The 13,173-nt window shown below is 32.3% G+C and overlaps 1 protein-coding gene across 1 annotated transcript in view; it reads right to left on the bottom strand.

Moving 5' to 3' along the window:
* The window catches only part of LOC106471500 (extended synaptotagmin-2-like), a gene marked incomplete at its 5' end in the record, with an annotated part of 40,554 nt that extends 28,626 nt beyond the window's left edge, over positions 1-11,928 (bottom strand). The window contains 3 exons of the mRNA XM_013932102.1: positions 6,262-6,361; positions 8,836-8,956; positions 11,873-11,928. Coding sequence (XP_013787556.1) covers positions 6,262-6,361; positions 8,836-8,956; positions 11,873-11,928 — 277 coding nt within the window. The remainder of the gene's footprint in view (positions 1-6,261; positions 6,362-8,835; positions 8,957-11,872) is intronic.
* Positions 11,929-13,173: the final 1,245 nt, after the last annotated feature.

Here is a 13,173-nt window from a genome sequence, read left to right as displayed (position 1 = left end):
AGCCCTCAACCAATTGCAACATACACATTAGAATACAGGCACAAGACAGGATGGCCACAAAAAAAGAGGGGAGGGACTCAATATCAGGGTGTTGAAAGCTGAAAAATTATTCATTTATTAATATTAATGTAATAAGGAAGTACTCAGAGAATATGTTTATTATTCTACTAAAACAAAAAAACTCCAACAAAAAACACTTTATACTACATGTTTATTATGTGATAACATTTTAGTTGCAAGAAATTACACATTACACTTCCTTGAGCATGTTTATTGTTTAAAACTACTATTTGAAATGTATACAATTCCACATGTTCACACAGTTTTCATTCTCTGTTCTAGGCCAAGTTTTCCAGTTTTTGTTGCATTTTAAACTGTGGGTAAGTCTTGCTTGTTTGTCAGCCAGTGTTCAAGTTTCCTTGGCTTCTGTATGATGAGAGGTTTTGGGAATTTCATATTCTTTTCCTTCTTCCCTCCACTCCTTTTCTCTTTGTTTCAAGCTCTTACTAGAAGCTCTGATGTTATGATCAAGAGTATGGAGAGTCCTTTCTCCTAAGATATCTTAAACTCTTTTATGAGGCCTTTAAACCATACTTTAAATCTTGTATAGCAGAGTCAGTGGCCATGTTCATCAACATGATTCAGGATCCATGGTATTAAAGGATACCTTCAGTTGGTCATGAATGCAGTTTATCAAGGCCAGTGCCACTTTGCAAAGAGACGGGTGCAATCTTAGTGCATTGTTTCCAATTACGATGTGTCCTGCAGAACAATCATTCCAAACATCTTGACGTGTTAAAACATACTTAAGGTCTACTGCGCATGAGTAGAAACTGATTGAACTTGTGTTGCTTCATCTCCATACCAATACTCTTATAACACCTTTACAGCACTATAAGATTCTCCATTGTTGCTCTATTAAATACACATAGCACAATGGGTCAAGTTCTGGCAGCCAAAAAAATCATTTTTTTAAAACTAATTCTAGTAGACACATGTAATGTATGGTGTATGTTATATAACATGTTCATTAGGTAATCCTTTGATTAAAAAAACTGTTATTTCTATGTTTACTTAAGTTATTACTCACAATAACACGTGATGTTATTATTTTGTTATACTGAAAACATATTTCCGATAGATACTTACTTCCAGCTATTCTCATTCAGTGTTACCCTCTATGTGCAGTTTTTTTACATGTCACAAGACTTTAACTCTCATGTACCCCACAATCAAGATGGTTCAACTGCATCTCACATGTAAATCATCATGCGACACCCTCCTGATGCATGTGATTCCCTCTTTCGATTCCATCAAACTATCACTTCCAGATCAGGTAGAAAAGAAAGCACCAGTTTTCAGTGAGGAAGAATGGTGGGAAGTGTTAGAGGAGGTAATTACCTATCAGAAATATATTTTCAGTATTGGAAAATAACAACTTCTGATACGGTACATTACCTCCACTCACATGTATAGCTAGAATCCCACAATGAATAGGTGGAGGAACTGGTGCGAGGGACAGAAAGAAATATCCTTTGAATGTGTCTGAAGAACACTGATGAAGCATGATTCCTGCACCAATTCTGTACCAGGTATACTCTGCCTCCAGAGTTGAAATAAGTGTCACATACATGGGCAGAAAGTGGGAGGAGCACAAACAAAAGGAAGAGAAAAAACAGGTGGGTCCTAATCGAACCATGATACAAAGGAATCACAATTCCGATGATGAAAGACTTTAGAAGAACCATGTACAGACAGGAATGTAGGGAAAGCTAAAATGGATGTAGAGTGCAAGGTGTAGAGTGGCTAGAGTACAACGGACCATACGTGGCTGTCAATTCCAGTTCAAAACCAAGCCATATTGGAATTACAATTTCCAACCCATGATAGGAAGAGGGTCCACACCATCTTCACCTCAAGTTGAGTAGAACGGAGTTATATACTCTTTTAACCGATCTATGAAATGGGGCACATGTGTGCAAATCCACAACCACCCACACATTCAGAAACCCATCATCTAAATGTTGGTATGAATAGATGTGCCAATGTGGCAGGTCACATCAAACCAAACTCAATTAGACAGTGATACCACTGCACAAAATCAGCTTCAGGTAGTGAAAACTCTCAGACATGGAGTGTGAGAGGGAAAACCTTTGCCCCAAATAACATTATCCTCTAGATAGGACCACACAAAAGTCAAAGTGCATGTAAGTGCAACTTAAACCTCCAGGACCCAACACACGGAGATGAAAATGATGAGGAAAGACTACAAAATTGAGTTAGGATGAGGTAACACAACCAAAACGTGTGTGAGGATTTATGTTGATTGGTCCAGCTTCAATCTAAAACCACTCAGGTGATGGTAGGATGAGGGATCCCAATCGCAAATGCAATGGGATGGGTTTACTCCAAAGCAACATCTTCCTCTGGAGAGGACCACACAAAAGCTGGAGCACAACATCAAAATCTGCACAGAAGTGGATTGCTTCTGTAAAAGATATGCAATCTCATCCCCTGGATAGAACCACACAGAAGTTGGAGTGCAGTGCCAACCTCCAGGTTCCACCACACAGAAGTGGATCAACTCTAGAAAATATAGGTAACCTCATCCTATGAATAAAACTGCACAGAAGCTAGACATAACATCAACCTTTGGTACCTACTGCATGGAGGTGGAGCATATTTATTTTGAAATATTCTCAACATCATCCCCTGGATAGAACCACACAGAAGTTGGAGTGCAGTGCCAACCTCCAGGTTCCACCACACAGAAGTGGATCAACTCAAGAAAATATAGGTAACCTCATCCTACGAATAAAACTGCACAGAAGCTGGGCATAACATCAACCTTTGGTACCTACTGCATGGAGGTGGAGCATATTTATTTTGAAATATTCTCAACATCATTCCCCGGATAGGACCGCACAGAAGTTGGAGCCCAAAACTAACCTCCAGATCCCACTGCACAGAAGTTGATTGCCTCATCACCCTCTGGATAGAACCACACAGAAGCTTGGCAAAACATCAGCTTCCAGGAACTGCTGGATGCAGTTGAACCACATTGATCATGGAGTACATGGGAGTTCAAGGCCTGTGGTATGCAAAAAAACTGTTTGCATATAGAGGGCAGCACTGAATGAGAATAGCTAGCTATATGTGTGAGAGAAGGTAATGTACCGTATCGAAACTTATAACTTGTTTAGTTTTATATATAAAAGTACTTGCAAGCTGTCAAAACATGATCCACAACTAACTGATACCCATTTCTATCCACACAAATATGTTATAATTTTAACTTAGGGTTTCCAATGAATTAGAAAATCTACATATATCTTGTATCACTTCAGATGTTGCAGTACTGCATACCACCAAAACAGTAGATAGCTCTCCTTTTTCTCAATGGATTTGTGTTCATGACATAAATTAGCAATTATAAAAACAGCAGAAACGTGGATAAGAATTTCACATTCGTAAAATACACAACACTTGTCCCTAATAACATATAATTACATGTAATATTTCATACAGATACAATATATCAATAAAATAAAATCACTTTTGCAACATGGTAAAATATTGAAAAAAAAGTATAAAACATGAAACAAAAGCACGACAAAAGTAAAACATTAAAGAAAAAAGCAGGAAGTGGCAACAGTATAAGCAGTTCAAAGGTCCCAGAAGAAAAATTAGATTTTGATACAAATGATGAGATTCAACATTATTTTTTTCTTTTTGTTCTAGTGACCTTTTCAGTTCCACTCATTTTCATAAATTGCATTTGAAAAGCTATAATTCTGTAATAAAAGGACAGATTATTACAAATGTAGCTTAATACATCAACTTCACGGGAATTACATACCAAACTTTGGAAAATGCACTATATGCTAATTTCTTGTAATATCCTTGTAAAGTGTTGTTTTTAAGAACTAACAAACGTATATTAGTTTAATACTATTTTAAGCCTGTAGGCCTAAATACAAAATATTTCTGCTGAATCAAACTAAGTTATTTATTAGTTTTAATAACAGCAATTAAATCACACGGCTCATAACAATTAAAAAATAATCAGAATTTGTAATATTATAACTATGACAACGAAAGATCACTGTTACAAAACAATGCTAATCACACCTCAGATGACTGTTATATATATATTAGGCATCCTATATATATCATAGATAGGTGATGATAATATATATATTTTACTACAACTGTGCATATTATTTTGCTGTCTGAAAGTTTTTCCTAAAGGTTTTTGTTTACTGTTAAGCACAAAGCCACACAATGGACTATCTGTGCTATGTTCACTGCAGGTATAGAAACACGATTCAACCAAATGAGTACTTCCTCTGAACAGTCAAACATACCACTTTCAGAATATATACAGAAACATGTAAAATGCCTCACAAGGTTTGCATCCCAATATACATCAGAGTACGAAACTCTATCAACACAACACACCATTTCAAACATCTCAATATGATGTGTGCATAATTAATCAAAACAAACATATACTAACACTTTTGGAAGAGTTTAAAAGTTAGCATTAAAAATAGTAAGAATGTTAGAAATTCTGCACAGGGTTCTTTTGCTGTGACTTGCAAGTTAGAGTCTTGATTCATCAGGAAACCTAGTTATATTAGAAAGAAGTTGAAACACAAGTAGGGAAACTAAGCACCAACTTTAATAACTAATCACATGCATATACACACACATGAACAAAAACATCTGTAATATACTGAAAATATTTTTTCCAGAATTGTGAAACATCTTGCTACTGACAGTTCAAAGTACACATGTCATGACTTTTTAAGAAAGTTATATTTAAATCTTAATTAAACTACTTTATTATCATTGTATATGAATAAATGTGGCATCAAAATATAATCACATTTTAATAAAAGTTTTAAGATCTTAATTTTATAAAGAAATCTTTTAAAAATCCTCAATCTCCCCAAATAGTGACATTTCTTCTCTAGGTCTTGTCTAATTTACTTACTACCCCTCTGAGATTTAATATAAATTACCCATCATAATATAGATATTATTATGGCAAACTTATTAGGTAAGATTATGTAAGATAATGAAAAATAATAATTTTTCACGAGGTATGGACATGAGTAGCATATGCATTATGTAATTCAATACAGTAACTTGAGCTACACATTCATCAAGTGATTTAGAACTTGTGTGGCAGGATTATTAGTTAGACATGGGTCAAAGGACAATAAAACAAAGGTATACTGTTATGAGCTTTAAGCTATTTAGGATAAACAAGTGTAGTTTCTTGTTACAATCTCCAGACATTCTAGCAAGAAAACAAAGAGTAATTTAGATTTATTTTGTATATTTTTATGGTGGTGACGAGGTTGGTCAAATTGATGGAATGCATATGCAGTTAAAGTAGAAGAAAATAATAGATAAAATGTAAAGTTTTACAGAAAAAAACAACAACAAACATTTGATATATATATTTTGAAACAAATGAAATCTGACAATTCTCAAGTGAAGAAAAGTATTGTCAATCTTAACATAACTACTTTACACTCAAAGTAGTAAACACTGACTCCATATATTCATGGACCAATTTTTAGTTAAGAAACTTAATTCAAAAATCTGTTTTTTTATGTTCAAAAGACTTGTAATATTTATTGAAAGCTTGCCAAATTTTGTGAAGATATATAAAACATATTAAAAATTATAGCATGACAACTCTAATGATCACTCTGGGGGTTATGAACTTGGCCGAATTGAAGGTTAAAAAATATTCACTGAAGCCCAAAATACATGTATTACTTTAAAAACAGTTTACATAGCACCTGACACACTGTTGTAACTTTTTTAGTCAGTTTCTATTCTCAAGAGGATTCTAGAATTGCCCATTATCTCATTTAGAAGTTTGAATGGAAAGAAATCCAAATCTGACAAGTTTCAAAGATAAAACACTAATGTTATTCTTAATTATTTGACAACTTCATAGCGTTTTAACAGATAAGACATGACATCACCAGAGGTAAATACAAACACACAATATTAACATATATAAAATTTTAATTTCTATAAGTGTTTCAATTTTGAAATGTGACCTTTATTAGACATTTAATATCTGTTCATAGTTACAATGTTTTCTGACAGTTATTGATTATGTGCATTTCAAAGTTTCTAATTAAAATATGTTCATAACTGTGCAAGAATTTCAATTTTAGATTTGGTAGAAATTAGGAAAATGAACCAGGTTTAAAATACAGGTAAATACTTCACCTTTTACAACAGCATAAGGGTCAGAAGAACCCAAACCAAACATTCCAACATCAGCCTTCTTAAGCTCCTTTCCAGCAATCACCTTGATCCTTAGCACACCCTGAAGAAGTAATGAAGAAAAATACAAAAATGTATAAAATATTATAACTAATGTTTTAATTTTAATTACACTAGTTTGGAACTAACCTATCTATCATAATTTCAATACACAAATATTTAAGTTAACTGAGAATTGCCTTAGTAAGGATAATGTGATTTAGTAATTCAATCTGATAACCAATACACCTAGGCTGAAATAATTATGCAAGTTTAAAATATTTTATATACAAAGAATCAAAAGGGGTCAAAATGGAAGCATTTCAATACACACACACACACACAAACATATTCAAATTGAGTCATATCCAATTCACTGGGAAGCCTAAAAGACATCACATTACTGAGTTTAATCAATAGCTATAAAACTGTACTAAAATAAGATACACACAGCAACAAGACAAAGAAAACAAGCTACTCAAGAAGAAAACCTTTGGAATTCTATAAAGGTCTCTCTCTTCATTATTTGGGTCTAGACACTAAAATCAGAGAATAGAAAGTAATCTATAAACCTAATGTGTCATTAAAACAGACAGGTCAAAATGGGCAAAATACATAAGGTGTACGTTAGTTAAGAGTGATTATTAGGATCAGGACAGTGGCTAGCTTTACAAAAAAAAGGGGGTAAATGAAAGTTTTTCAGAACATTTTTGGTGTATGTAATTTTTAAACATACTTGAAAAAATACAACTTTGACAAATTGTAGCAATGATGGTTTTTAATAATGCAAATTTGTTTGCTGGGAGTATTGAAATCAGTTTCATTTAATCAATAACCTTTGCTGTGAATGAGATGTTTTGATGATTTATCTATCATCTGCATACATGGCAACAAGTTCTTTGAGGAGTTTCTACAGCTTTTAAATAATGCACCTAAAACACAAAATAAGTACACGCACAAAGCAAACAACGTCCTATAACTATCATAAAAACTGAAAAAAAAATTGACAACACTTTTTAGTGAAAACAACGTAGTATTATGCCTCATATGATAGAATAAAATTTTGCCTTTCTATTAGTTATAAATGATATAATATAAAATGTCAGAGAGAATTATTAGCAATTTGTGAAAGAGTGGAAAGTGAGAGGTGGTCATACAAGGTGGGTCTGATCAATTTGTGAACGAGTGGAAGTAAGAGGTGGTCACAGAAGGTGGGTCTGATTTTCTACTTTATGAAATGGGTAATTTATATTATGATGGGGACTGTGCAGTTCAAAGGTAGTCTCTCTGAGCCCTTTGAAATACGCAGTGGCGTCAAATAAGGCTGTGTGCTGGCTCCCACTCTTTTTGGGATCTTCTACGCCCTCCTCCTGAGATATGTCACTCTCATGTCGGCCTCCTTAGTCACAAGAGACGCTGCTCTAGACGAGCAATCAACATGATGGACGGATGCTCATTCCTGGTCAAACCTGGCCGAAGGAGGCCTACTAATTTATATTAAATTCCATACATCAGGGAGGAATGGTAAATAAATCATAGAATGAGGAAGACCTAAAGAACAAATGTCACAATTCTCATACTAGGGGAGACTAATAATTTTTTTAAACATATTTCTTTATAAAATTAAGAACTTAAAACTTATATAATATTGAAAGTTGATTTGTTAACTATGTTTTGATACCAAGTTTATTTGTATACATTAATAATAAAGTAGTTTAATTAAATTTTGAATGTAAATTTGTAAAAGGCCATGACATGCATAATTTGATCTCCTAATTGGGAGGTGATTAAATACTTTTTTCTCCTTTGCCTTTTATATGATGCTTGATTTGTTAGTTAATTATTGATTTAACCTTTGGTTTACTGTAAAAATAAATTATAAACAAAAGTAATCATATTTCAACTATCAAGCAAAAAAATTGCAAAAAAAAGAAGTATTTTTTAAAGTTGAGCATCAAAATTATGAAATTTCAGATTTAATGAAGATGATTTCTTAAAAAATGTTGTCAGTTTCCAAGAATCAGTTGTTTCATCAAACCTTTCATTATAAGCAGTTGAACAAGTGTTGTTCTACAACATACTTTAAAAAATTTATTATTAAAATAATTTTCCACCTTATACATTCACCTTTCTTTATTGTCTCTATTTTTAACCATTTTTTAAGTCTTTAAAAAAGACTAAGAAATCCATGAGACCAAAAAGTTTCCTATTAATACGTTTCTATTCCCACTATTTATGATGATGATTCCACCCTTATCAATTTGCAGACTACCACATTTATAAAAAAATTATTTCCAAATAAATAATAAAAGCGTTTTATAAAACAGTTGACCACAATTCAATCTCATAACACTATTTCTTTCTCCACTGTGAAGATTTCTACATTATTGAAACTTTTCATGATGTGGGAAAACATATTAAAGAACAATAAGTTAAACCAGTAAGCAGTCTTTAATATCCAAAATCTGCTAACAGTTTTAAAGTTACCTTTTTTCAAGAAGATTTTTCTATTAAAAGGCTAAGAACAAGAATACTTACAGTTGGTGGTACAAACTTCAGTAAACGCAAAGGAACATTTTCTACCAGAGAAACATAGATTTTATTGGGTAGAACCATAAGTGCCGAGAGTTGATCTAGAACAGCTTGACGAAGAATATCACTAAAGAATGAAAAGAATAAGCCTTTCACAAAACCATTAAAAGGTTTTTACCAGTAAATTTTATTTGCAGCAAAATTCTTCCCATTGTCAAGTATCTATATTTATATATATAACAGTGACTATACAAATTCCACGTTACTTTAAAATTAAATCGTTAATTTAGAAAAAAAAACAACACTAACTGTAACCATGAAAAGGTTAAATACAGAGGGATGATTGTTATATTGAAATGATTTTTCACATGAAAGTCAGCAAGTTACAGGATAACCACAGCTGACATAAAGATGAAATGGAATGGTATGACTCTGAACTACATTTTCAAAGTGTTTGGCATTTTGTAGATATCTTGATGCCACCAAATATTTTATACTCCCAGATCATTAACATGTTTTCAGATCAAGGATTTAGACTTTACAAAGAGGGGATACTCCTTGTACTTAATGACACTGGAAAATAAAGGAATATGGGTCAACTTGGGGGACGAAGACCATCCAGAAAAAGACCTGCAACAAGTTGTACTCCAATGTGGTAAACAAAGTGTGACATTTTGTAACAGGTGAGAATCCATGAACACAAAGATATTGATGTCCATGTGTCCAAGGCAACAGTAAGTGACAAAATAAAGAAGGATCTCCATCTCAAAAAGTGAAAGAAGTCACATGTATACAAACTGCTTCCATGACATATAGTTCAACCACTGTATACTTCAGGAAGCTGGGGAATGAAACTGGTTTTCATACGAATACATACTGTTCAAGTTGCCGGACACAGCCCTTATAGTTTCCTGTGCAACTGGACAGTTGAAATGGGAGCTGAGAAACCATTGTCCTTGTACACTAAACAGATCATAGAAAGTTGCAAGTAAGAGCAAGCCTATTGCAATGGAAAATATCCCGCAGGGTTATGGTCAAGATGTACTGTCATCAGATACAGCCCGACAACACATAGCAACAGACTGTGATGATGTGGTGAGGTTCCAAAATCATTTTCATATATAATGTACTCAATCTCTAAGACATGTAACTACATTATTTCTACAAATATTGCACTTTTTGTGATCTATAATTTACTGTTTCTAGCAGTCACACTAATCACTAATAAAAAGATATTGTCAATCAATAAAAATTTGTGGGTATAATTTACAATTAGAATTTTAAATGTAAAGAATGAAACTTAAAAACGTTTACTTGCAACGGTCCTTTTGAGTGTTCATTAAATGTTGCTTTAAGGTTTCTACTACTTTCTCCCAATTTGCATATTTAATTTAATACATAGATCCATTTGTGTAGTCTTCATTATTGTAAGGTTTCTTTCATTCTTACTCCAGGTTTTGTTATGAACTTTGTTTAATATCTATGTTTTTCTGTAAGTTCATCCATGTTCTTGTAAGCTGTTTTCCTGTTTTATATATATGTGGGATATTTCCTGTGATTGTTATTTTTTGTCTTACTTCTTATAATGATTTGTCACTAACTTTTTCTGGATAATTATTTAAACTCTGATAAAATAAAAAGTTGAAGTATAATTTATTTCACCTGAACTTCTTCTGGTGAGAAAAAGTGAAAAACAACATTGTACGAACCTTTTAACTCTTTAAACCCATAATTTTTTGTGTAATCTGCTGGAAATGTTTACATGATTTCCTAATAATTGTCATCATGCCTTATAAAATTTCAATATCCTTAATTTTATTTTTCCCTCCAGCATCAGGGGTAACCACACGAAGCACTGTTGAGTAAATAGCCTCAGATCTCTCCCTGTTGAACATTTGGTGTCACCATCCATTGGGTAAAGTGGTATTTTTGGCCGGACGCTAGCAGCATCCATTTCACTTTAAGGAGTTAATGTAACTATTTTTTTATTGATGTCACTTGCTGATTGTTAACTGATGTGTGTTTCATTGTGTTGTTCTTTCTATGTATTGCGTTCAAGGTGAAATCATATGATATCTAACTTTATAGTTGCTTCTTTTCCCTATTGACTTGTGAATTTTAATTAGAATGAAAAGTTAATTGTTTAAAGAAGTTTTGATTATCCTAATTATCAAAACTACACAATACTTCATCAATATTTCCCCATAAATTGCATAGGTGGAGTTAGGCTAAGGCACTCTGAACTGATTTGGTTTCTATAGAAATCATGAACACGTTTTTCTAGAGAACGTGATACAGGTTGTCTCTTAAGTGTATTTTTTTTATATAAAACTTGAGAATTCAAAACAGTTCATTACAACAAAGTTTGTTGAATTAAGATCTGTTTTATGGTTTTCATTTGATTTTTCCATCGCTATGTTAACCTCTTCTGTATCAGATTTTATTGGAAATCAGCTAAAAAAAAAAGACAGGTTTCCTAGTTTTGCTTTATGATAGCCTATTACAAAACGTGATAAAAATACAGTGAGAAACGGCTTGCTCAAATTAACAAGGCAAATAATTTTTGAAACACGTAGGGTGCCCGAGTTATCTTGGGCAAATCACAGAAGGGATTAATTGCCTCAGATGTCAGCATTTACGGAAACATTGCAATTACCTCAAAGCTTTATAGTTACATTTTGAAGTTTTTTTAGCTAACTACATAAAACTCTCTCATTGTTGTTTCTGATTTATCAAATCTTACAACAGCCAAGAAAGACTTGCCAAGGTTATAGTTGAATGATGCATATGTAGAGATAATTAGCTCGATATTAATAGGGTTTTTCTGTATTTTTAAACTGCCAAATATTTCTTGTGTTCTAGCACCTACATTTTTGAATACTATTATAATTACACCACCTAAAAACAATGTAAATAACACAGACCTAAGTATATACCAAAACCTATAAGTTTTACCTACATAATATTTTAAACATACATATACACACAAAAAAATTTCAAGCAAACTCAAATATATAAGATATGCTCTGATGCCTATTCTTACCTAAGTCCAGGAATGTCAAACACATCAGCCAAATTTGTCAGGTTGAAATCAATTGCCTATACCAAAAACAGAGGATATATATATAAAATTAATTTGTTCCTTGTTTTATAAAAAAGTGTCTTCATTTGAACCAGACAACCTTCAGCACATACTTTTGTTTATACTTAAGGTGAGAGTTCTAGGATTTCTAAGTTACTTACATTTCTGATGGCAAATTAATCAACAAAGAAATTAATAATGGTCAAAGGCAAATAATCAATAACCTAGTAAACATAAAATTCTTGAAAAAATTATATTAAGAGTAAAAAAAAATCACAAAAACGAACGTTTTTTGGCACAATGAATGGTAAAATCTTTACATTAGTTACAGCCGACAACTTTCAATAACAGTTACCATCATCAAATTGATGGCAATTGTGTTACTGAAACTAGTCAGTTTTGAATAATAATATATTTTTTACCTTTCATTATGCTAAAAAAATGTCAGTTTTTGTTTTTTTAAACTCTTAATATAGTAGCTCAATGTGCCTGACAAAAAATTATGGAACAAAATGATATTGATAACAATATTACAGATAAAGATAGTAACTGACAAAACATAATTATGTTGATGACCCTGAAGAACCAGATACTATAGTATAAACTTTAAACAATTATACTCCTTAAATTGCATCAGGATTCAAAGTACAAAAGTCAAAATATCAATTTCATGAAACTTATTTAATAATATCAGAAAATACTGTTTCTGCTATAAAACATTAAAAATATAGCTATTGAAATATTTCATAATTATCTTGACTTTAACATAAAACAATAAGCACTAATAATTTCTCTCTCTCAAACAAAATAAATTAATAACATCTTTATATAACACCCCTTTTCACAGCTGTGGAGAAGCACAGCACCTTACTGAAAATATGAATAAAGTGTGCATTATATGAAATAGCTATGTCACTGCACATTTAAAAATATGCTCAGTATACAGTTCAACAATATCCATTTTCAATCTATAGGTGGAGACACTGAGGAATTTATCAGACATGTTATGCGATATGCTTTGATTATTAGAAATAAAGAATCAGTGGAGTATCTAATATGAGATATAGTATTTATCAAAACTTTTTCTTTAACTATAGTTAAAATGCATATTTCATGCAGATATACACGAACATCACTCACAAGTCTCAGTAGAAGAAACACATACATTTCTCATGAATTTAAATATAATGATATTAACTCTTTCAGCAAGGGCTAGGTCCCCGAGATTGACCTCATAACCATTTTGTGCTTGTTATAGTTTT

Source organism: Limulus polyphemus, unplaced genomic scaffold, assembly GCF_000517525.1.
Source record: "Limulus polyphemus unplaced genomic scaffold, Limulus_polyphemus-2.1.2 Scaffold4658, whole genome shotgun sequence".
In the NCBI taxonomy this organism is placed as follows: Eukaryota; Metazoa; Arthropoda; class Merostomata; order Xiphosura; family Limulidae; genus Limulus; species Limulus polyphemus.
Note: the sequence above shows the minus strand (reverse complement) of the source record. Positions and strands in the feature narration are given on the sequence as shown.